Source organism: Pinus tabuliformis, chromosome X, assembly GCF_031772625.1.
Source record: "Pinus tabuliformis cultivar Carrire ecotype Pingquan chromosome X, CPIR1, whole genome shotgun sequence".
NCBI classification, from domain to species: domain Eukaryota; kingdom Viridiplantae; phylum Streptophyta; class Pinopsida; order Pinales; family Pinaceae; genus Pinus; species Pinus tabuliformis.
The window spans coordinates 38,418,112-38,443,986 of NC_142308.1; the positions used below are offsets into that span (position 1 = coordinate 38,418,112).

Consider the following 25,875-nt stretch of genomic DNA (forward strand, 5'->3'; position numbering starts at 1 on the left):
CTAAGTTCTTCCTCTAAACTCTTGCTGCATTTGAGTCCCTTCCTACATTAATACAACTCCTTTAGATAGATGATCAACATTTGAGAATTATATATATATATATATATATATCGAAATTGCTTTTTACCTTTATAAATTGATTTCTAATTGGATCTTAATTTTACATTTATTGCCTATCTAATCTATTAATAACTTAAAGTCTCACATTACTTTTAAGTACTTTTCTATTGCTTTTTTCACAAAAAATAAAATGGCTAAAACTTAACTATTCATTTACTAACGACATATTTCAAAATAATATAATGTATTGATAGGAAAAAACAATGTCCCATCCCTTATAAATCTTTATAGCTCTTTGGTATGCCCCTAAGTCAACATGTCTTTTCATAATTAATTATGTGTTCCTTTAATATTATATAATGTTTTATTTCAAACATTATTATCTACCTTTAATAACTAGCTTGATTTTATGGGCAACTAGTGTAGGAGTCATATAAGGTCTTGAAATATCAAGTTGTCAAATAATGCAAGGTAAAAACTTATAAACATTTGTAGATGCATTAGTTATTTAAGAATATAGACAACAAACAAAAGTCAATTGATGCTATTTGTTGTGTAAATTTTTGTTATAAATGATTTTAATGCAAAATAGAAATTTCATTGTTTTAACTAAACACTTACTTAATCTTAACTTTGTGAATTAAACTATAAAAATACTTCAAAATTTTAACAATTTTATTTGTTTTAATATTTTGATTTTTTTTTTTAATATTCTAAAGTAGAAACCTAAATTAAAAAGTTGAAAAATATCTAAACTATTATAACGTCGCTTACAAAATGGAATTATGCAAATCATAAGTTTTAATAATTAAAAAAATTTAAGATCTTTATGCATGGGGAGAATTTTTATACTTTTACTATCAATTACTTTTTGCATAAGAGAGAGGTACTAAGCAACAATGCTTCATATTAGTCTTGTTATTTTATAGTTTTTCTTAGTGGTTTAATATAAATATTTTTGATATTTTAAATGTGAAATCACTTTATATATAGATTCACCTTTATATATAATATTGACATATATAATCTACTTAATATAAGAAAAACATCTAAAATTATTATGTCACTACTTAAATAAAATATTTCTAAATTATAATGAGAAATCTTTAACAAAATCTCTTTTAAGCCTTACTACTAGGACTCCAATACTATTGCAACAACTACAAAAAAATTCAACAAACACATTTATGATATTCTATCACTTCTTATATCAATATAGAGATATTTTTGAAAATACAATCTAAGTTCTTCCTCTAAACCGTTGTTGCATTTGAGTCCCTTCTTATATTAATACAACTTCTTTAGATTGATGTTCAACATTTGAGTTGATATATATATATGTGTGTATGTGTGTGTGTGAAAAAACATGGGAATTGCTTTTTACCTTTATAAATTGATTTCTAATTAGAACTGATATTATAGTCTCAATTTTACATTTATTTCCAATCTAATCTATTAATAACTTAAAGTCTCCAAATACATATAAATATTTTTTTATTGTAAACTTAACTATTCATTTACTAACAACATATTTCAAAATAATATAATGTATTGACAAGAAAAAACAATGTCCCCCCATTATAAATATTTACAGCGCTTTGGTATGCCCCAAAGTCAACATGCATTTTTATAATTAATTTTGTGTTCCTTTAATATTATATAATGTTTTTCTTTCAAACATTTTTACCTACCTTTAATAGCTAGCTTGATTTTATGATATTAAATGTTTTTCTTTCAAACATTTTTACCTACTTTTAATAGCTAGCTTAATTTTATGGGCAACTTGTGTAGGAGTGATATAAGGCCTTGAAATATCAAGTTGTCAAATAATGCAAGATAAATACTTATAAGCATTTGTAGATGCATTAGTTATTTAAGAATATAGAGAGCAAACAAAAGCCAATTGACGCCACTTGTTGTGAATTTTTTTGTCATCACTGATTTTAATACAAAATGGAAATTTCATTGTTTTAAGTAAACACTTTTGAATATTAACTTTGTGAATTCAACTTTAAAAGTCTTCCTACTTAAAAGCTTTAACAATTCTATTTGTTTTCATATTTTGAAAATTTGTTTTAATATTCTGAAGTAGAAGCCTAAATTCAAAAGTTGAAGAAGATCTAAACTATTATAATGTCGCCTACAAAATGGAACCTTGCAAATCACAAGTTTTAATAATTAACAATAAATTCTGCTATCAATTAATTTTTGCATAAGAAACAGGTACTAAGCAGCAATGCTACATATTACACTTGCTTATATGTTATTTAGTTTTCCCTAATGTGAGTTAAGTGACATTTTTCTTAGAAACAATGTTAATATGAATTTGTAATGATTTTTTTCCCCATAAAATTTAAACTCATGCTATGATTTTATATCTTTTAAGCATGAAAATGAATGTTCTTGGCCAGTAAGATTGAGAGTTGAGATAGTGGCCTCAAAGAGACTTAAACATGAAAGGAGAAGAAAATTGCTTCATACATTTTCTTTTCTTTTGCTCTTCAAAATTTTGACTAGAGGAGTTGCAAAAGTTAAAGTGCTTGATAATGAAGGTTGCAATTAAAATTTGAAATTTATAAATCCATCACCACAAACAATAGCCATCACCACAAACAATATTGTTGCCTATGGATATCTTAAGGCTTAGGAGGGCACATTGCTTAGCTATGCACGTTGCCTATGAAGGCAAAATTATAGCAAACATCTTGTCCAATTCATAAGATTGAGGGATGAAGCTATTCGCTTAATGTTAGCATTGAAGTTCTTCATGAAACACTCCATATTAAAAAAGAAAAAGTCAACAAAAACATCAACTTTGAATGTAAAAACTTATTAGCACTCATTATTTTTTAAAACATGAGAAATATACTTTAAAATGAAAATAAAAAAGAAATTATTATTATTATTTAAATAGCGAAGTATTTTTGTTTATTGGTTTGTTTGCAAATTGGCATGAGTAACTTGTGGCTGGAGAAACCATGATACTCATAATTTGATTTATACCTACCAGGTTACTCTTTGTGGCTGGAGAAACTATGATACTCATAATTTGATTTGTACTTACCAAGTTTTGAATCAGTAACCTTTTCACCACAGAGTGCCTAAACAAAACACTCTTTCACAGTCTACTTTACATCCCATATATAACAAACAATTTTCCCATGTGTAACAACCAATTTTATCATAATAATTTATTTAAAAATTCATTTCCCTTTTCATAAATATAACTTTTTAAATTATATTTAATTTAATATTTCGATAAAATTCATAAATTTTATATCTTAAATTTTCTTTAAATGTATGTAGCTCAACAAATCAAATGAGTTCATCAATATCCACTTGAATTTTCCATGTACAGACCAAATTGGAAGAAAAACACTTAACAAGGATATATACAAGCAAATTACCGTGGAAAAATAATACAAACAAACTAACCTTCACGAGATTATATGCACACCGATTTTTCAAAAATTAAAAAATATGTCATTGAATTGAGTGGCCTTGATTTGACCAGATAGAAAATGTCACGAGGATTAACTGGCTTACAAATTATTGACACCATAAGATATGCTTGGTGGTATTTTCAGCCTCATATCCAGAACCCACCTAGTAGACTCCACGCTCCTCCCCTCATTCTCACTTCACACGCTCTCTGCTGCTGATTGTGTTATGATCATGGCAGCAGTAGCCCAGCAATTAACCCTTTCAGGAACCTTCTTCACATGCTCTCGCAGTAGCAATAAATGCTGCTCAAGGCCGAGGCAATGGCAGTCACAGTATCGGTCACTGTCTCAGCCTCGCGGGAAGAACCAGAAGAGGAACAAGAGCAGAGGCGTTGTGTGCGCAGTGGCGATTTCGAATGCAAAGACGCGAGAGAGGGAGTCTCTTATGGAGGAAATCGAAGAGAGATTGAGGAAAATACGAGAGAATCCCATGGAAGGAGTCCCCTTTGATATCGAGCAATTTTCCGAATCTCTCACTAAGAACGACGGCGTCGACTGCGAAATTGGTTCTATGGTTTTAAACCTAAACTCTAGACACTTTTTAAAACCTAATTACAATCATCAAATAGTTTCACTGTGCACTGTTATGGCAAATCTTTTATTTGGGTGTTTGGGAATTCGCCTGGTCAAGTGGATGACTATAGAAGCAGACTTTTTAAGGCAGGTGTTTTGGTCTTTCGGTTCTGGAAAAAGCAGGAAGACTTTATCCTCCAGAGTGTATGCATATTTCGATTTCTTTTTAAAATATCAGATATATATATATATATTTTCCACTTGACCAGGAGAATACCTTCCTTTTCCTGTCCGCTGGAAACTGAAGCATCTGTGTCCTTTTTTTTCAAAATCCCTTTTGGAATGTGAGGAAAGGATAACCAAAAAACAATATGCGGAAATTCTTTGGAATTCAAAATTCAATGTAAAACATAGATTTTCTGAGGATGAACTACCGTAGTTGGTTCGAAAAAAATCATAATGTGATTAATTCGAAAAAACAATCTCGAATACAAGATGAATCACAGAAGTTCTGAATCAGAGAAATTTCCCTATCAACCTGAAAGTTTCTCAAATCTCAGACCTTTGAATTTTTAGCTCTAGGGCTACTATAAAACAAGGTAGAAAACAACAGTGAAAAGAGTACAATGTTTGACTTCCAAACAGCCCATAACTCCATGGTAATTCAAGGAGAAAAGATACAAACCAAGCGGATAAGTTTCAGCCCTTTTAGGGCAACTTATCAGCTAATAACCAGATCTGAAATTACTCTCTTATAGCAGTAATAACATGAATACAACGGCAACAACACAGTAGTAAAATCAGCCTTTTATATTATTCACTTAGATGTTAAATCACTCAGCAGTTGTCTTTTTACTCAATGTCAAATCAGCAAGTCATATATGGCTGCAAATAACAATGCATAAAGAATACACATAGCTGAAAGTCAAATCTGGAAATTGCACAAGTTTTGGACAGCTGGAAACTTCATTAATATGCTCAAGATGAAGTACATGCATATACCGTAGTCTTCTCTCAAGGCTAGTACAAATTCTCCCAGCTCTCCAAATCCTACCTAGGGCAAATCAACAAAACCCTAGGAACCAAAAAGATCCAATATGTAAGTACTAAGAATCACTCCAATACAGCCTCCAAGGCAAGACGTCCTGTCCTCTTTTTCTTCACAATTTCACCCAAGGGTTTTATCACAAAACCTTAATCTCCAATCTCCAAGGGATAAACCCTAACCCCAAACCTCCAAGTTATTGCAAGATACTCCAAAAAGACCAAGAAACCCCAGTGATTCAAGAAAGATCAAGCGCATGTAAAGACTATAGAGAGAGAGGGAGAGAAAGGTTAGTGCACACTCTTCTCACATCTCATTACAAGAGTGAATACAAGGTTAGTGCAAACTCACATCTCATAATAAGAGTGAATACAAGGTTAGTGCACACTCTTCTCACATCCCTCCGTGGCCTTCATTGGTCTTCCTAAGCAATATACTCCATTGGGTTAGCTTTCCTTGCAAAAATATTGTTGAAGTTCTAGGTGTCCTTGGGCCATCTCCAATCCTCTGAATAGGAATCCAAGCTGCAACATGCCAACTAGGTTGTGATGGGGCCCTATTGAAGTGTGTCCACTACATTGCTAAAAGAGCTCCAATGCCTAAAAGAAGAACACCAGGCCAACAACCATTTGAGGTCAAGCATTTTCTAAGCAAACTATCTCAACTACGCAAATTGATCAAGACTATCTCTCATGTTCTTATCCTTCTCAGACCATCCAAGGGCTAAACATACACCACGTAAGTCAAATTTTATGAAGTACCCCAAGCACAATGTGAACACTTTTGGAGTAACCCTGAAAGTGAACACAAGAATTGCATCCAACACGGATTTCACAAAGTCAACCTTCCATCCCTGGATAACCATGTGTATAACCACTTTGTCACCCTCTCTTTAGTTTTTCTATAAAGCCGATGCCAATCTTTAAATCTGTATCCATTAGGTTTTAGGTAAAACTCGAGCTATTTTAGCCCATTTGGAAAAGGCACCAAGGTAAAGGACATTATATCAGCTCACTGTCTTTCTAGTTCATTAAATAAAATATAGCACTTGTGGATATTCGCCCGCATCCTTGCACCATTACAATATCGATCTATAAATTTCTTCTGCTTTCCATAGCTTTGCAATATAGATCGGGAATTTCCATATACTTTACAGCTTTGGTTATTGATCTGATTTCAAACCAAATGACATCATCTATAAATAATAAGTAAGACAAAGTTAAGGAATTCCCCATTGTGATGCCCTTGATAGAATGTTCCCTTTTGCAAGTTGTTACCATCCTACTTAACCTTTCAGCATCCAGTGAGAAAAGAAAGGAGGGGGATGTCATGCACCCCTGCCTTAGACCGCTTGTAGCATAGAAAAACTTGGAAGGTGAACCATTTATTAAAAGTTAAAACTATAAATGTATCTGAGGATAGATATCCCATTACCCAGTTATCCACTCAAAACTCTCATCCGTATTTGAATCAATATTAATATGAGATATAGCTTGTTCACTTTGTCATAAGCATTGCCAAGTCTAATTTCATCACCATTGCATTCTATTTTTTAACTTTAATTGTATGGAAACTTCCTGTGCTGCTCCCATTGCCTTCTAAATTTGCCCATTGAATAGAAAACCAAACTACTCTTCCAAAATGAATTTAAAGAAAACACCACTAAGTTTGTTCGCCAGTATCTATGTTATTATTTTGTACATCGAATTTTGTAGAGAGATGGGATTATATGTTAGGATATTCCGACACATAGGAAATAGTTAAGTATAACTTGGTCTAGTATAGAGTTAGGTAAAGTGTGTTTTTTTCCTATGTACTTTTGTAACTTACAATCTGACGGTCACGATATGTAGTGTGTAATATCCCATATCAGGAATATACCCCAAACACAAGCAAACTCCAACCAGAGATGGACTGAGAGGCCATTTACCAAATATGTCGCCTCTAAAAAGAGGACGAAATCCAGAGGCTACCTGGCCCTTTCCAGACTCTGTCTAAGAGTATAATAGAAACACACAAGTGGTATACTAGCCGAGAATGCTCACATAGATACAAGTAACAATGATACTATATATATCAAATAAACCATAAACAGATACACAAGAAATGTAGAGAGAATGCTAAGCCATTTTATTATACTGAGTAATAAAATGAGTACAGGAGGTGATCAGAAAAATGGCACCTCTACTTGCACAAGGCAAGTGAAGAAATACACTCAGAATAGCAAGGAATGGCCCCTTTCTGATCTGCGTCCACGCTGTTGGGAAAACTACTGCTGCTAGAAATCAAACGAGGATTTGCGACTGCTCCCCTCCTCAGAAAAAGTTGAAACTCTGGAATCAGACTCTACTCAAGAAACCCAGAAAAACCCAGAAAGCTTTCCTGGAATGGCTGACCCTCGAAAATCACCCCCTTGGGGTTCTACGCAGTTCCTCACTGCTCTGCGCTGCCACTGAATAGAACCCTCCGAAACTTAGCCCAGAACTCTGCCAAACTCCTCTAATATGCAAGAGCTGATCTCTTGCTCAATCCCTCGACTCAAATCCTCCACAAACCCTCAATCCAGACTGCTCCCAAAAGAATTGCGTCCCTCTCCCAGTGCTGCGCAGTCCTTCAGAACACTGATAAAAACCACTGCTGAAATGCTGAAGATACAACTGCTGAAATGCCAACGGAAATACCTTGCCTGAGCGGGCACTCGAAGTCCCCCGGGGCTAAGGGTGAGATCTTTGAACGGAGACACTCAATGCACTAAACAGTGCTACAGACTAGATAAACAGCTAGCGTGCTCTAAGCCAAAACGACTATCACAAATGCACATAACCGAATGATCAAAATGAGGGGGCTCCTCTCTCTTTTATAGCTTCTGCCTCTCTCAATCCCAATGCTCACCTTCTCCTGCGTGATTCCCCTTTTGCCACGTGTTCCTCCCCTCCTGCGCAGTCCCTCCATGTGTCTGCATGGGCTCCATTTCTGCGTCCCCCTTTTGGCCCCCTTGGCTCTCCCTTTAAGTCACAAAGTTGTGCTACTAGGAAGTGACTTTTATTCTAAAAGTGAGTTATATCCCCCTTTCTCACTTTTTTATTTACAAAATAACTATAGAAGGCAAAAATTTTACAAAATCGAATATTCCAATTAGTTGGGGCTAATTAGGAATATTACATAGTGATCCGACGGTTCAATCTCTCCTCGGTATTACTGACACTTGATCCGTGGCTTAACACTCGATTGGTCCATGATCTCTATTTAAAGAGCATGGAGGGTCATTTGTAGGGTAACTGTTCATGAGAGAAGCTTATGTAAATTTTCATTCTTTTATTAATAAATTGCTTGAAGTGGCCGCGTTGGCTCAGGCTGTGGACTGTTTCCCTCTTTGAGGGTTTTAACCACGTCAACAATACTGGGGTACTGATCTATGATCTGTTTGTGAGCGGTGTCCTTTGGTGTTCTGTTTGAGGAATTTACCCTGTAAATTCCTACATGGTATCAGAGCTATTTGAGGGCCGGATCCATTGGTGATCCAAATCTGAAGCCGGTAGAACTGCATCCAACTGTCGTTTCCTAGATCTACTGTTACTGACTGTTTTTAGGCCGAGAGGACTGCTCTATTGTGTTAGGAGCATCTGTTCTAGTGAGGAACCCCTTTCGTTTGACGCGAAAAGGTTTCCGGTAGCCCTAGCTACGTCATTTTTAAGATCTGGAGGTATATGGTGTTTATTTGCAGTTTTTAGTTATTTTCTCTCTTTTTATTTCGGTTTATTTAGCTCTTTGTTTTTCTGATTACCGGATCTATACCTTTCATTTCTACGTATGCTCTTTGCCCCGCGACTCTGTGCGATATGGGCAAATCAGAAACAGAAAAGAAGGATTTTTCTCATGCGTATGCTCTTTTCCGCCGCGCCTTAGTGTGATCTCAGAAAATCAGAGACATTGAGGAAAATATTTAGTTTTCAGCTAAAGCTAACTTCAAGCCGCAAGGTTTGTTTTTTTTTTGTATGTCCGTGTTGGGTTTTGTGTTTTTTGTTTTGTAGGCAAAAAATAACTTTCTCAAGTAAGCATGCACCCCAAAGCTTTAGTGACCAAAAAAAAAAAAAACTCCTTCCTCTTTTCCAAAAATTATTAACCTTTTAATTTAGCTCACTTGGTCCAAAGCTATTTTATGAGAATAGAGGTCTTGAGTTCAAGTCTTTCTTTTTGTTGAGCTAATTAGATTAAGTTTGGAAAGGGGGCGGATTTTTTTTAAATATAACATTATCATTCATTTCCGCACATTCCCGCACTTCGTCGGCATCTTCAACAACTTTTCTTCAAAAAACCATAACTTCTTCATCCAGAAGCCGTTTTCAGAGCTGTTTTTTTTTTAATCAGCCTAATTTTTCGAGATCTTTCCATTGGAACACTTAGTTTCAGCATCCATAGCTTCGGTTTCTGTTAAAATGCAAATTCCATGCCAAGTTATTCTTGACAGCACCAACCACTTGCAATGGTGGTCCTACATTGTGGATTTACTTAGAAGTAAAGGTCTTTATAGAATAGCCTCAGGCTAAGAAACCAAACCGAAAGATGAAGATAAGGCATCCAAATGGAAAAATAGGCAAGATCAAGCACGTGGGTTGATAGGGATGTCTATTTCTCCAGACCTTAGATTCCATATCGCAGAACTTGATACTCCTAATGAAGCAATGAAACAAATCACTAAAGTTTTTGGAATCAAAAATGAACTTAGAGCCCATCAACTTGAAAATGAGTTGTTTACATTGGACCCCAATAATTATTTTTCCATTGAAGATTTTTTGTCCAAGTTCAAGACGCTTAGACTTCTCTTGGAAGGTGTTAAGGTTAAGAAAGAAGATGGTAACCTTATCTATTCCATTCTTACTAAATTGGGACCAGCTTACTCTGTGTTTGTTTCCACCTTCCATTCTACAAGAGAAGCCTTCATTTCTCAAGGACAAGACTACAAGTCCCCTTCCTTTGATGCCTTTTGTGATTCTTTAATAAGAGAACAAGAAAAAATCTTACATCTTGGTCTTCTTAATCTTGGAAACTCTTCTAAGAAAGCCTTAGCCGCCCAGCAGCGACCAAATTCAAAGAATCCTAAGAAGCCGTATCCTAAAAAGAATGGTCCTAAACCAAACAAAGGTCGTAAGCCATTTCATTCTCAAAATGAAAAATCATTTCAACAAATGATAAGGCAAGTAAAAACAAAGGGAAGAAGACTGATAGACATTCCCTCTTTTGTAATCGAGATGGCCACTTAGAATCCAAATGATTTAAGAAGATAAAAGCCTTGGAAGCAGCAATGAAGAAACATAACATCCATTTGGAGCACTCAACAACTTCAACTTCATCTTCAGGAATAACACTTTCTGCATGTGGTTGTTAAGCATCTCGGTTTGGATATGCACTAAATGTATCTTCTTCTTTTCATTCTCATGAGTGGCTCATTGATTCTAGAGCTTCTTATCACATGGCCAAAAACAAAGCCATGTTTTCTTCTTTAAATGATTGTAACACCAAAAATATATATGTTGGTAATGATAGATCTCTTAGTGTTTTAGGGACTGGAACTGTTCATATAGACAATGGTCAATTCAATGATGTATTATGTGTTCCAACCTTATCCTGCAACCTTCTATCTGTATATCAGATAACTCATTCAGGTGAAGGTAAAATCATTGAATTTTCACCTCACGATGTTGTAATTAAGGACCTAAGAGATCCTAGACAGATTTTAGCTACTAGCATTGCTGATGATTCTACAAGGTTGTATAAGTTTAACAACTTTGGGTCATCAAATCTTCCCTCGGTATTTGTTGCTCATAATGATGAAGTGAGCAAACTTTGGCATGAGCGATTTGGTCACTTAAACTATCGCTCCCTTCAGAATCTATGTAAAGAAAATATGGTGACAGGTCTTCCAATGGTATCTTGCAGAGATGGTGTTTGTTTCGGATGTGTACTCGGAAAATATCATCGGGATAGTTTTGAAAACGTGCCACTTGGCACGCCTCAACCCCTTTACAGCTTGTGCATAGTGATTTATGTGGTCCACTTCCAGTTGTTTCATTCTCTAGCTACAAGTATTTCTTAACTTTCATTGATGATTTCTCCAAACACACTTGGGTATACTTCTTAAAACTCAAGAGTGAAGTATTTAACATGTTCTTGGCCTTTAAGGCCTTTGTTGAAAAACAATTTGGACATCAAATTCTTAAGCTAAGATTTGATAATGGCGGAGAATATGTTAACAACAAATTCATCGACTTTTGCATTGAGAATGGAATTCAAATGCAACATACTGTTCCATATACTCCACAACAAAATGGTGTAGCTGAAAGGAAGAACCACACCTTAAAGGAAATGGCTAATTGTATGCTTCAATGTAAAGGACTTAAATGTGTAAATCACATAATAAATCGCACTCCTACTAAGGTTTTAAAGAATATCACTCTAGAAGAAGCATGGAGCTCAATTAAACCAGATGTAAGTCACTTTCATGCTTTTGGAAGTGAAGCATGGGCCCATATTCCAGATGAGAAACATAAAGCTTTAGAACCTAAGAGTGAAAAATGTATTTTTGTTGGATATTCTAAAGATGTCAAGGGATACAGACTTATTCCACTTAAGTCCAAAAATGTTATCATTAGAAGAGATGTAAAGTTTGCTAAAAATATATTGGCCTACGAGCCTAGTTCAGCGGATGTGCCACCTCTCTCTATCCCTTCTACTTCTAAAAATATTTCTTCTTCAGATGATGACAACGAGGATGACAATCCTCCCCCACCTTCTCAGGATCCTCCTTCAGCTCCTCAGCTTCCAAAATGGGTCCATGCTACTCGGGATGCAGCAGGTGCTCTTGCCGGTGATCCTATAGATCAATGATGTACACGTTCTCAGTTCGATAGAGCCTCTTCTTTACTAGCTCAAGCTTCAGCTAATTATGATCTTGACACCTTTGTAGAAGCTTCAGACCATCCAGATTGGGACGCAGCTATGAATGAAGAATATTGTTCATTATTGGCAAATGATACATGGGATGTTGTTCCCCTTCCAAAGGGACGAAAACTTGTTAGATGCAAATGGGTTTACAGAGCCAAGTATGGACCAGATGGAAAAGTTGATAAACATAAAGCTCGTCTTGTTGCTAAGGGTTTTTCACAAGTTGAAGGCCTTGACTATACTGAAACCTTCTCCCCTGTTGCCAAAATGAACTCTATCCCCCTTGTTCTTTCCCTTGCTGCCTCTTTCAAATGGGAAGTCCATTAGATGGATGTTAAATCTGCCTTCTTGCATGGGGACTTGCATGAAGAAATCTATATGGAACAACCTACTGGCTTTATACAAACAGACTCAAGCCTTGTATGTCGGCTTAGGAAATCCCTTTATGGTCTCAAGCAAGCCCCTCGGGCTTGGTATGCCAAAATGGATAGCTTTCTTTTAGAAACTCGATTTTCTAGGTGTCATTATGACAATACTGTCTACACCAAGAAAGTGGGCAAGTCGCTTATCATTCTTGTTCTTTATGTTGATGATCTTATCCTTACTGGTAATGATCCCAACCTTATAAACCATGTGAAGTCCAGCCTTAAAAAGAAGTTTGAAATGACAGACTTAGGACACTTGCATTATTTTCTTGGTCTTCAAGTCTTGTAATCCAAGGAAGGTATTTCCCTTTCCCAGTCCAAGTATGCATGTGATCTTCTACGCCATTTTCACATGGAAGACTGTAAGCTAGCCCCTTCTCCCTTTCAGTCTGGAGCCAAACTTTCAGTCACTTGTACTTCCCCTGAAGTTGATGCTACCTTATATCGTCAACTTGTAGGAAAACTTTTGTATCTGACCCATACTCGTCCTAACCTTTCCTTTGCTGTTGGCCTTATTGCTCGGTTTATGCAAAACCCACATGAAAGTCATTGGAAAGCAGCTAAAAGAATACTTCGTTATGTTCGAGGTACAGTTCAGTTTGGGATTCATTACAGTGCAGAAGCATCTCCTCTATTGGTTGGTTTTATTAATTCTGATTGCGCTGGTGACCCTGAGATCAGAAGTCTACTGCAGGTTATGTGTTCACTCTTGGTTCAGGACCTATTACATGGGCTTGCAAGAAAGAAAGTGCCATTTCTCTTTCTTCAACAGAAGCAGAGTATCGTGGTGTCGTAGAAGCTAGTAAGGAAGCCCTGTGGCTTCGTCAGATCCTGTCGGAGTTTGGCTTTTGGTAGCAACATCCGACTATACTTTGGTGTGATAATCAAAGTGCCATTCAACTATGCAAAAATCTAGTCCAACATCATCGCAACAAACACATTGAATTGCACATGCACTTCATTAGAAAGCTCATTCACGACCATGTTCTTGAAGTGCAATATTGTTCAACAGATGATCAAGTTGCAGACATCTTTACAAAGGCTCTCACAGAGGCAAAGTTTACTAAACTTCGATTTATGGTGGAGTTCAGGAAGTTGTCACTAAGGAGGGATAGGCTCTAATGCTTCCTTCCTTCTCCTACTGTGTCATATTTGTACATCCTTCAATCCTATCCCAAGTTGTTCTTAAGGGGGGATGTTAGGATATTTCGACACATAGGAAATAGTTAAGTGTTGGAATATCCTAACATCCTCCCTTAAGAACAACTTGGGATAGGATTGAAGGATGTACAAATATGACACAATAGGAGAAGGAAGGAGGCATTAGAGCCTATATTGTAATCATCAAAAGTTCATGGTTCAATGTTCATATTTCTTTGGAGTCGAAGCTATGGATTTGCATTTAGAGCGTTGAATACTTTCCCTAAAACTTTGGATTCTTCTATTACTCTTAACATTTCCTTTTTGAAAAAGTCATAGAAACCCAGATAAGGTTCTACTGCCCATCCACTTGGATTTGGACTCTTTGCTTTTTTTGAAAGAATGTAGGACTGCTTTATGTTCCTTGATTGATTTCTTAGCTTCTAAACGAAAAAAAACACTTTTAGAATCTCTTCAATGTTGGATAGGAGGTTCTTGAAATTAACCTTTGAAATGATTAACTCCTCCATCGGCTATTTACAAGAAAGTTCTAACCTTCCATTCTTCCTCCCTTTTTCCCATGTAGAATATATATATATATATATATATATATATATATTCTTGCTATGTCTTGCATTTTCCCATGTAGTATATATATTCTTTCTATGTCTTGCATAATTTTTGAAGAATTTTGTGTTGTCATCCTTTCCTACCAACCAAATAGCCCTGCTTTTCAATTTCCACTCTACTTCTTCTTATCCAACAACTTCCTTTTTACTTCCTCCAACAATTTCAATTTAGTACTTTCTTCTTATGTGAAAATGCCTCTTCTATATGGCCTTAGATGTGAAGGGTGATGCACTTATTGAGATTGTTGAGTTGGAGGAGGGACATAGCTCTCAATCTCCCTCTTTGGTCTTGGGTGATAGCAACAATAGTTGATGATCCTATCTCCCTTGTCTTTGATGTCTCCTCTTCTCCTCAATCAAGCTCTTGTACAGTTTATCACAGACCCTAGCTTGTTTGCCTCCTTAGGATGAAGCCCTATCTTGAAAAAAGCATTGAACTTCTCCAAGAACCTTACGAATCCAAGACAAAATGGGATAATATGATGAAGAGTACAAAGGGAGAGAGCGAGAGGGGCAAGTTTGCTACTCTTCTTATGTCTCTAACTCAAGATTATGACCGGATAATGAATGAAAGAACTCTTTCCTTCCTCTATTATATAAGACGTCAGGGAGGCCAACAGTATAAAATGGGCCTAAACCCTTACAAGCAACCTATCTCTAACAAGTAGGTCCACACATGTGAAGTGCTCCACTCTAGAAGACACATGTCAAGCTCCAAGGTGATGTTTGCTAACAAGCAAGGCTCTAATGCATGAATGCTCCACGAGATGTGTCCAACTCTGCTCCTCCACAAGCCTCCAAGCAATGTTACTTGGGAGCGGGAGCGGGAGCGGGGAGCGGGAGCGGGAGCGACCATTTTCAGAAGCTCCCGGTTTGGGAGCGAATCCGGGAGCGATTTTTTAAAAATATATATATTTTTTATATTTTTTAATTTTTGATACATATATGTCAACAAAAACATGTAGAATGATGAAATAGACATAAAAAACATAAAAAAAACATAAATTGATCATTGAACCATATCACATCAATCATCTAGAAATTATAATCGTCATCAACCATGTCCACAAGTTAGTAAAATACATATTACAACTGCAACATATTGAGTCTTATAAATCATGATTCATCAAATTCAATATTAAAGTTTCAACTTCAAGCTTTCAGAATTGAAAATTCAATAACATTTATCATCATTGATCACCAAAGTTGTACTCGTAAGCCAAGTTTAACCATTACAAGAAGTAATATCGAAGATATTTCTAAGTCCTAACTTCTAACTGTTAACATGATATGAAATGTTAAAAATTTATAAAATGAAACATGAATAATGAGATGAAATGAAACAACTTTAGTCTTTCACAAAGCATCATATTCATAATTCACAATCATTACCAATGAGTTATAATTGCCAAGGCCCAACTTCAAACTTCAAATTTTCATTGTCACAGTGATATAATGTTTACAAAAAATATCATAATGTCATAATGATATGAAAGAGTCAAGAGTCAAGAGTCAAGGACTCAAAACTCAACAGTTTTGAAAACTAAAGTCTAATAGAAACTAAAAAAGACAAGTAAACTGTAAATCTACAAGTGGCCCTTGCCACGAGAGTCTCCAGGAGTATAAGCAGGTCGTGGTGGTCTTCTAGGAGTCTCCCGCACAGACCGACGACCAGAACTAGAACCTCCACGCGAGGGTGTCGATGGAGGTGGCGACAGCAATGGAACAAGACTCGGGCCTCGAGCACTGCTACTGGATGGTGGAGGTGGAGGTGGCATGGCTGCTGCAGCTGCTTCATTTTCATCCCGTACAAGCTCCTCTTCTAGTTCTTCAATATGTACAATGCCATCCTCCAAATTGTCGTCCTCAGGGTGATTGTCCCAAATTTTATATGTGGGATCTTCATTAGCCCGATCACAGTAATGGCTCAACAACCTCAAGTTGTAGTGCACATAAACCAAGCTTTCTGCTCGGTTTTCGTTGAGTCTGTTTCTTTTCACATTATGTATATAACTGTAGGTGCTCCAACACCTCTCTACAGAAGAAGAATTTACAACCTGTGAAAGAACTTTTTTTGCCAATTTTGGCAAAAGTCCGTGGCCGCCATATGTTTCTCACCATGTGAGAGAATCAAATTTATCTTTGTCGTCCATTGCATGGAAGTTACCATACAAACCAGTGCCACTGAAGTATCTGCCTATTTCAAGGCGCACAGCTGCACATTCCTCCCTGTCAGGCACCAACTTTTCTAATGCTTCCAGATATCCTTTAGTTACCTCTTGATCTAAATGGGGTTTGGTCCTAACTGTTGGACACCTAATCCTAAAGGGTTAGTGTGGAATTCGAATGGACAAAAGCAGTCCAAGAGACCTTGGGATCTGAATCCCAAGAGTCACCTATTGTACTATAAATGTGTATCTTATGTTAATAAAAAAAAGGAACTCATTGATTTATCTTTCACACTGTTTTACTATCCATGTGTGTTTAACATGGTATCAGAGCAGGCGTACTCCTGCCCTACCCAAATATGAGCCACTAATTTTGTGGCATCTCTGTGCATGTCTGTCTTACATTTCATGAATATGTTGTCAGCTAAATTGTAGCTGCAATCTCTGCCCAGTTCTGTAGCAGTGCTAAGAAACGTTACCTGCACAATTACATTGTCTTGCAGAAAAGCACCTGTCATTTTTGTGCACACTGTTCTGCGACCATTTACCTTCTATTAAAAAAAAAGGAAGAAAAAAGGGCAGGTTCTTTATGGTGAATAGAGCGTTTCTCTGGCGAATTTGCAGATTTAATAGTCTACAAATTACCATAGTCTCTTGGTCTTTTTGAGCGTTGGTTGAATGTTTTAGTCGGAGGAAGGCTATACCATGTCAGCTGCATTCTTTTCAAAATTTGTCTGTCATTTCCCTATTTAAAGAAATATTCTAACGCTGCTCTATTCTGCTGCACCTCCTGCGCTCTGCGCTCTGCCCATATACTCTGTCGATTCGCTGCCCCTCTCTGCGCTGCCTCTGACCTGACTGCGCATTCGTTTTCTCTGAGAGACTGCGCATTTTTTGCCTGAATGCGCTGCTCCATCTACATTCTCTGACATTCATCTGACAGTCATACGTTTCATACGTTTGAACGCAATTGGTGGGTGTGACTTTGTTGTTCCAATATGAAATAATGCAGCCACCTCTTGAAATTGCTGGCTCCATGGAGGTTTGCCTGTTGCCATTTCAATAACAGTACAACCAACACTCCATATATCCGCAGACAAGCCATGTCCAGTTTGACGAATGACTTCAGGTGCCATCCAATATGAATTCAAATTGATATCGATTCTCTTCTCTCTGCTATTCAAATTGCATGCAGGTGTGTGTCGCTGCATTTAAAAAGAGCCAGGTTCACTGGTTTTCTGAATTCAAATGGATAAGGCTTTATGTATGCGGTGACTGCGTTTTTAATAGAATGGTGACTGCATTTTGATGACTGTGGTATTCACTGTGGTATTCGCTGCCTTTTTTGATGACTGTGTTATTCGCTGCACGCAACAAGCACCCGTAACCCGGATTCACACCCATTGTATGCACAACAGTTTGAGAACCCGTGGGCGCCAGAACCGCACAACGGTTTGAGAACCCGTGGACTGTGATATATGTGATGTTGTGCTGTTGAAGAACTGTTTTTCTTTCACCTGGACGCAGATATATGTGAGCGCAAACACTTTGTGTGAAGACCGTAGTATGCTACTTAAGTTTCTATGTTGCGTTGATAATGGTCGTGGCCTGCTGCGTGCTCTGCGAAGACCATGTGTTCGTATGGTATCCGTTCCGTTGAATGTGTGTAGTATTCCATTGACAATGGTTTGGGGAACTCGTTCTCTGGTTGGTGCTTGAGAGATATAGTTTTCCGTCGAGCTCTACGCCTATAAATCAGGCTTTGGCGTATTGGGTTCTCGGGATTCCAGCGAGTCCGAGGCTGGAGAAGCGTAAGGCATGCTGTATAAAGTTCTTGGTTTTCTCACTGTCATTTCACCAGCCTGTGTGCATTCAATCAATACACGTTTATTCATCAAAAGATTTTAAGATGCCCCTCATAATTATCACTGTGTATTTGATGCGCCTTCATTGTTCTTAAATGCAATCCATGACTGGCAGTCATATGATATATTCGTCAGATTGTTACATGACCAGCACTGCTTCTGTATATTCCATGGCTGGATTTTGGTGAACTGAATTAATTGGAATTAGAATTTCAAGTTGACTGGTGAAGGGCAAAACAGAAGTGGGCATGATGACCGTGAGACCGATGGCACATTCCAGCTGCTGCTTTATTGGGCAATGAATGAAGGTCGCCTAGATTTATTACTGCTAGAAGCACGACTGGTGACAACTGAAACCGGAGGAGTATCTCTTCAGCTGCATCCAAAGGTACAAAGCGCCACAATTCATTGCAGGAAGTTCGTGCAGCGAAGTACCCAAAAGAAGCAAGACCAAGATGAACACCTGCCCAATGTCGTTCTCTCAATACTAGATGGTATAGTTGCCAAATTGCCTTACTTACAGCATTTCCTTCATCTTCAGGTATTTCCACCGCACTTAAACTTGCAAGAAATGAAGCAAGTGCTGGTTTAAATTCTCTTGGCGCCTCATCCAAGGTTGAATCACCAGTGGTAAGGAGGCCATCTAGAGTGGTTAGAACCTCCCAAATATCAGTAGATGTAAGCCTATGAATCACATATGAAATCACTTCCAATGCATGGCTTAGGAGATTGCTGTAATAATGTCTTTGTGAACTCTCTGCAGCTGATCTGTATGCTTTCATAATAGCAACAGTGAGCTTTGGCACTTTATGAATACATTCATCTTCAATTTGAAGGAGATCTTCACTTTGACACTGAGATAAAATCAGTGACAACAAATATATAGGATCTTTTGGTAGAGCTGCAGACACATTTTGGTAGAGCTGCAGACACATTTGGAGGAGCTTCTTTTAGCAGACTCAAAGCTTCACACTGGTCTTCCTATTTGAAGGGGTTTTTGAAATTCAAGTCTGACGGCTGAAATACATAGATATTCAAGTTATAAGACAAGTGTTATGACTTCTGCAAATGTTTGGGTTGTCATATATTGATTTAGATTTTTGAAGTGATCAGCATTGTGAAGTGAATTTGAAGCATTTTTGAAGACATTTTTGGAAGTCATTTTTTTGCAGTTTCTTGTAGAGATTTTGGAGCAGTTTCTTGTAGAGATTTTGCATGATTTCCATAGCAGCTAGATGCTCTGAAGTTTGAAGTTGAGGACAGCGCTCATCTTCACATTTATATATTTTTTGCATTGGTGATGTTATGCTCCAGTTCATTCTTGAAACGAACTGTGGACTGTTGATTTACCATGTGCCCAATTGTACCAATGTTTATTGTAGCTTGACGAGAAATGTTTATTGTAGTTTAACTTGGTAACATCCAGCTTACTCAGGTCCTGCTCCATCAACCATTTTCGCGACATTGTTGCCACTTGATAAGCCCTTACAATATCTTGTAGTACAATATTATTTTTCTGTCGCTGTTGCCTCAGTTGTGTTTTTTAAGTGACATTGAAGAAAAATGGCCAGACTTGAAGATGCATTAAAGTTATTGAATATCCTAATTCATTCCACTGTTGATGAGATGGTCAAAGTTAACAAAGAAACTCTCTTTGACATCCAAACCTCTCTGCAAACTGCACATGAGAATATTGAGTTTTTGCAGCTTGAAACAAAGCTACAGCAGGAAGAATTACACCAGTGGAGTCATCATTCTGAACCTGTTTCTGTTCAGAACAATGAAGCAGACTCCCATAAACAGCAAGTCAATAATGTTACAGTTCATTCAGATAAAGCAGCAAAGTTACATGCAGATGCAGAGGTTCAGTTTGCACTTCCCAAGCCCATCATCAGACCTTGGGAATAGCTTGTCCACAACAAGCACAGAACTGGTCTTGGATATGACAAGGACTTGTCCTTTCATATTCCAGACTATGCCAAGCCCATTCAGTTTCAGAGTGCTGGATTCATTTATGACAGTTCACCTGCTCCTTATGACAGTTCAGTTTCAACTGTTCCAGATTCTACTACTCTTCCACCGCAGCAACAACAACAACAGATTGTAAAATGCCAACACTGTGACCGAGTTGGCCATTTGAAAGATCACTGTTTTGATCTTCATCCATGTAAGCACTGTCATAAAACCAGCCATTCTTCACACAGATGCTTTAGAAACAAATGTCCTGCAAGAACAAAGATTCATCTTGGATGGATCGCTTCTTGGCAATGGGCATCAACAACCAAGAAGATATTCCAAACACATGTCAGAACCTGTTCCAGAATATTAAATAGTCTTGCAGTTGAGTTTTCTCCATCTTCTCACCTTGTACCTGACAGGGGGGGAAATGATGGTCATCTACAAGCTTCAAAGTCACATCAAGCGAGCCTGAGCCACAACCTGTCACACCAGTTTCAGAGTTGCAGCCAGAGACAAAGATGCCTGAACATACCTTCAGTTGGCAATCTGGGACACTTCCTCTAGCAGAAGACTCCAGCTTCTTGCCAGTTTTGGAAGAATTCCAGGAATTGCAGAGTTGTTGGTCATCCTTAAACCATCACAGATTAAGAACACTTCCTCTAGCAGAAGACTCCAGCTTCTTGCCAGTTTTGGAAGAGTTCCAGGAATTGCATTAAGCATTCCAGAGTTGTTGGTTATCCTTAAACCATCACAGGTTGAGACTTCCCTTTTCAGGTTGAAGTTTTACCTTTTATGCGGGGTGAGACCTCCCTTTTATGGTTGAAGGTTTCCCTCTTTAAAACAATAGGATCACTTCCTCTAGCAGAAAACTTCAGTTTCTTGCCAGTTTTGGAAGAGTTCCGGGAACTGCACTAAGCGTTCCAGTGTTGGTGGTCAACCTTAAACCACCGCCCTTTTATACCAACATTTCATAGAGCACATTCAGCCTAGTGCTGCCATGCATTCTTTGCACATTTTGTATTACAGCTCTCTTCTTGGACTCATACATAACCCTTCGGATTAAGGGGGGGAATGTTGGACACCTAATCCTAAAGGGTTAGTGTGGAATTCGAATGGACAAAAGCAGTCCAAGAGACCTTGGGATCTGAATCCCAAGAGTCACCTATTGTACTATAAATGTGTATCTTATGTTAATAAAAAAAAGGAACTCATTGATTTATCTTTCACACTGTTTTACTATCCATGTGTGTTTAACACTAACCCCACCCCCTGCTGCAGGTTGGCCCAACCAAGATGTAGAGTAGTATTTTGGCGTAAGGATATACGCCAAGCAATGTAGTGGAAGGTTAAGCCTATTCCACCGTTCACACACACAATCATGAATCAGTTTGTACAAGTTGGGATCTTTATTATGAACAATGTCTTTTATTTCCCCCAACATGGTATCCATTTGCTCATACACCTCGCCAATCACTGGTTTGTCTGTATCTGCAAACCGAATCATGTGATAAATTGGCTTGGTGAAATCCAATACCTGCCTCACAGTTGTCCAAAACTGCCCATCAAGAGCGGCCTCCTCCACCGTTTCAAAACCTGCCATGTCAGCTACATTTGTAGCCCTTTCCTTTAACACCTGCCAATGTGGACTTGATACCATGCTAGCTAATGCCTCTCTTACCTTCAAAAGGCGCCTGAAGGTGAGGTAATAGCTACCAAATCTAGTCCTCGCAATCTTCAGCAACTCCAATCTCGAGTGATTGCGGAAAAGGCCATGGGTATTGCTATGATTTGTAATAAATTTTATCATTTGTTTTCCTTTCTTGTACAAATCACCAATCCATTGGTATTGTTCATTTTTGTTTTTGACAATATCATGCAATAGAAGGTTCAATGTGTGAACCAAACATCCAGACCAAAATATGTTCGGGTATTTATCCTCAATAATTGCTCCCGCTGCCTTACAATTAGGAGCATTATCAGTGATGACTTGGATGACATTGTATGGGCCAATACGCTCAATTGTTTCAAGTAATGCTTCTGCAATGTTGATAGCGGTCTTGAACTTGTCTGAGTAATCATGTGCAGCTAGAAAGATGGGACCACTAATAGACACAACAAGAACACTTATCAATGGCTTGCCTTTTACATTTGTCCATCCATCAGATACAATGGACACCCCATTGTTAGTCCAAGAACTTGTCATTTTATTCAAAGAATGTGATATTTTTGCTTTTTCATGATCAAGGCCAACAGTTCTTGCCTTGTCATACCCAGGGCTCTTGTATCCTTTAGGGGCATCATTTATGGCAGAAACCATTTCGTGCCAATAAGGTGAGCGTAGAACATTGAATGGTATCCCACATGCATAGAGGAACCTGTAAACTTTTGAATCCACATCATTCCTACACCCCTCATCAAGGAAATCTGATATGGTTCTACGCCTTAAAGATGATGACCCTGTGCCTCCATGTCCATATCAATTGCCTTGGGAGGATGCTGAAGGAGTTCTTTGTGATTGTGAGCTTGGTTCAAAGAAACCCCTTGATCTTTTTGTTCTGTATTGGGCGTCCTCCTCTTCCTTTATGTATTTGGCTCTATCTGCTGTTGACACCGCTGCACAAGTTTTGATTCCTATTTGTTTCTCTCCATCCCATGGCCTTTTCCCGCAGAGGTGTCTTCTAGCACGGGTGTATGAGCCTGTGTAATCAGTGTTGCAATGGGGGCAATGAAATTTAGTGGTTCCACCCCCTCTCCCTGTTTCAGCCCTGTGAACATATTTCCACAATGGAGTTTGGTCTTGTTTAGTTTTTTGAGGGTCATGTTCACCCTCCTCCACCTCCTCCTCACTGGGGTTTTCACCCATTTGACTTCCTTCGGCTTCTTCATCCACCTCTTCAGTTTGAGGCCCCCTCCGTTTCCTACTCTCCACCACCATAATAACCATAAAAGGGACCAGGAAGAGGAAAATGCCAATAAATATCCCCAGGTCCATGGTGTTTGATGTTTGTAGGGTTTTGAGTCTTGAATCTGCAAATTAATTTAGTTTATTGGGATTAATTCATTTAGTTTATTAATTTAATTTAAATACATGATTTTTAAACAGTTAAACTCAAACAACTAAATTAAATCAACTAAATTAACTACCTAACCAGCTAAACTAACTAGATTACTAAGTTACTTACCTCTGCAGGCTTGCTCCTCGCTCCTTGGCAGTTGCTCCTCGCTCCTCAGCACTTGCTCTTCGCTCCAATGCTCTTGCTCCAGCTCCAACTTGCTCAATGAAGTGATAATGAAAGTTTTTTTGGCCCATTGGCCTTATAAAACAAAAAAAAATTTCTAAAATTTTTATTTTTTTCGGGTCCGGTGGATTTTTTTTTCGCCGAACCGCTCCCGGAGCGTTTTTTAATGCCCGGGAGCGATCAGGGAGCGATCGCTCCCCGATCGCTCCCGGGCATTAAAAAACGCTCCGGGAGCGCGGGAGCGATCGCTCCCTGAATCGCTCCCTAACAGACCAGGGAGCATAATTTTTTTACGGGAGCGCGCTCCCGAAAATCGCTCCCGTCCGGGAGCGATTTTGGGAGCGCGCTCCCGAGCTGCTCCCGCCCGGAGCGTGCTTCGGGAGCGGGTTCGAAGGGGGGGGGGGGCGCTCCCCCGCAACACTGCCTCCAAGGCTCCAATGCTACTCCTAATCCATGTGCTCCTCTAGGTCCACCTCACTTACATGATCACTTCTTCAACCAAGTTAATGTAAGTCCAATACAAGTCTCCATGCATGTGATCCAAGTGTGCCCATGCATCTAGGGTACAATGCCCTTCCATTGGAATGCCAAGCACTCCTCCTCCAAAACAAGCCGTCCTCAGAAGTAAGCAAGCGACCGCCTTGTGGCTAGTGTGAAGAATGTCTCCAAGCTGTCTAAAGGTCTCCAATAATCTAAGGGAGAAAGCCACATAAGCATCCACATAAGGTTTAGCAATCTAAGACCAAGCCACCTCCACATTTGCATGTCCATCACAGAACAACCAAAGCTCATCCATACATCATGCACCCCACATCACATGAAGTACACCGAAGCATGGTGTAAAACATTTTAGGAGTAAACCTGAAAGCTAACACTCTAGAAAGACATAAAGGATCATGTATACAACGATTGGTGATAGACTGTTCACTCAACTAATTAGGATTTTCGAAATAAGGATTGCTAATGACATCTCCATAATCTTCGTATAATTTAACTCACAACCCTTTTAATGAAGTAGATGATCATATAATAATAATAAGACATTTAACTATCAATATTAAATAATATTTCCATTGATGGCTTGCCATTAAAGACAATAAAAATGACCAATGTGGGGCTAGCACTATTTTATGTTAAATAGTAATGCTCCCATTTTAGTGGTTTTGACATTTTGTAGCTTACTCTCTTTTTGAAACCTTTGTTACTTATAGCAGTTTGACATTTCTTTTTGGGAATCGATTGTGAGAGCTTCCTTCTGGTAGTGTTAAAATTGGCAACTAGGGCCAAACTCCATGTGGGTCATCTTATTAATGGAAGTCGATATTTTTCTTGGATCCCTCTCATCGAGAGGTGTAGGATTTATTTAAAGATCATCCGATTCCGATAAGTATTCATGGATATATGAATTTATTTGTGTTATGGGACAATTCGTCAAGGTCGGCCAACAACCAAATAAACCCCACTTGTGCTCAACGTTTTAGTATAAATAGAGGTGGCCTTCAAGTCATTTCAACACACTTGGGATCACTTCCTCTCTACTTGTCTTTGGGTTTTAGTAGGAGGAGAGATCCTAAGCGATAACGCTGCCTTAATTCAAAGGGTAGAAGCCGGAACTGCCGGGAAAAGCCGGAACTGTCGGGAAAAGCCGGAACTGCCGAGAAAAGTCGGAACTGCCAGAACTACCAGGAAAAGCCGAAACTGTCGGAATTTCCAGAACTGCTGGGAATAGTTGGAATTGCCGGAAATGCCGGAACAACGGGGAACTGCGGGAACTGCCGGAGCTACTGGGAAAAGCCGGAATTGCTGGAATTGCCAAAACTGCCAGGAATAGTCGGAATTGCCGGAACTGCCGGGAATAGCCGGAATTGCCGGAATTGCTTGAACTGCCGGGAACTGTTGGGAAAAGTCGGAACTGTCGGAACTGCTGGGAATTGCCGGAACTGTCGAAACAGCCGGGAAAGCTGACGCAGAGGGTAGAAGCTGGAATTGCTAGGAAAAGTCGGAGCTGTTGGAACTGCCAGGAAAAGTCGGAGTTGGAACCACTATTGCCGGAACTGTCGGGAATAGCCGAAATTTCCGAAACAGCCAGAGCATCTGTCTCCGAAGGAGAGCAACATGCAAGGGACAACTAACTAACATTGGGACAATTGTATGGTACTTAGCAGCAAATACACCAAGCATGCAATGTTACAGCTAGCATGCAAGGGACAACTAGCATGCAACAACAAGCATGCAAAGGACAACGAGCATGTTAGGGACAACAAGCAAGCTAGGGACAATAAGCAAGCAAGATGCAGTGAGCACATAGGTTAGTATGGCAACATGGTGCAGCAATGGCACATAATGCAGTACAATGATGGGTACAGTCATGATTAATGAAGCATGAT

The 25,875-nt window shown here is 38.5% G+C and overlaps 1 protein-coding gene across 1 annotated transcript in view; it reads left to right on the plus strand.

Moving 5' to 3' along the window:
• Nucleotides 1–3,631: 3,631 nt before the first annotated feature.
• The window catches only part of RPS1 (ribosomal protein S1), a 39,218-nt gene continuing 16,974 nt past the window's right edge, over nucleotides 3,632–25,875 (plus strand). Inside the window, exon 1 of the mRNA XM_089450024.1 lies at nucleotides 3,632–4,077. Within this exon, the coding sequence (XP_089306150.1) occupies nucleotides 3,730–4,077 (348 nt within the window). The 5' untranslated portion in view covers nucleotides 3,632–3,729. The remainder of the gene's footprint in view (nucleotides 4,078–25,875) is intronic.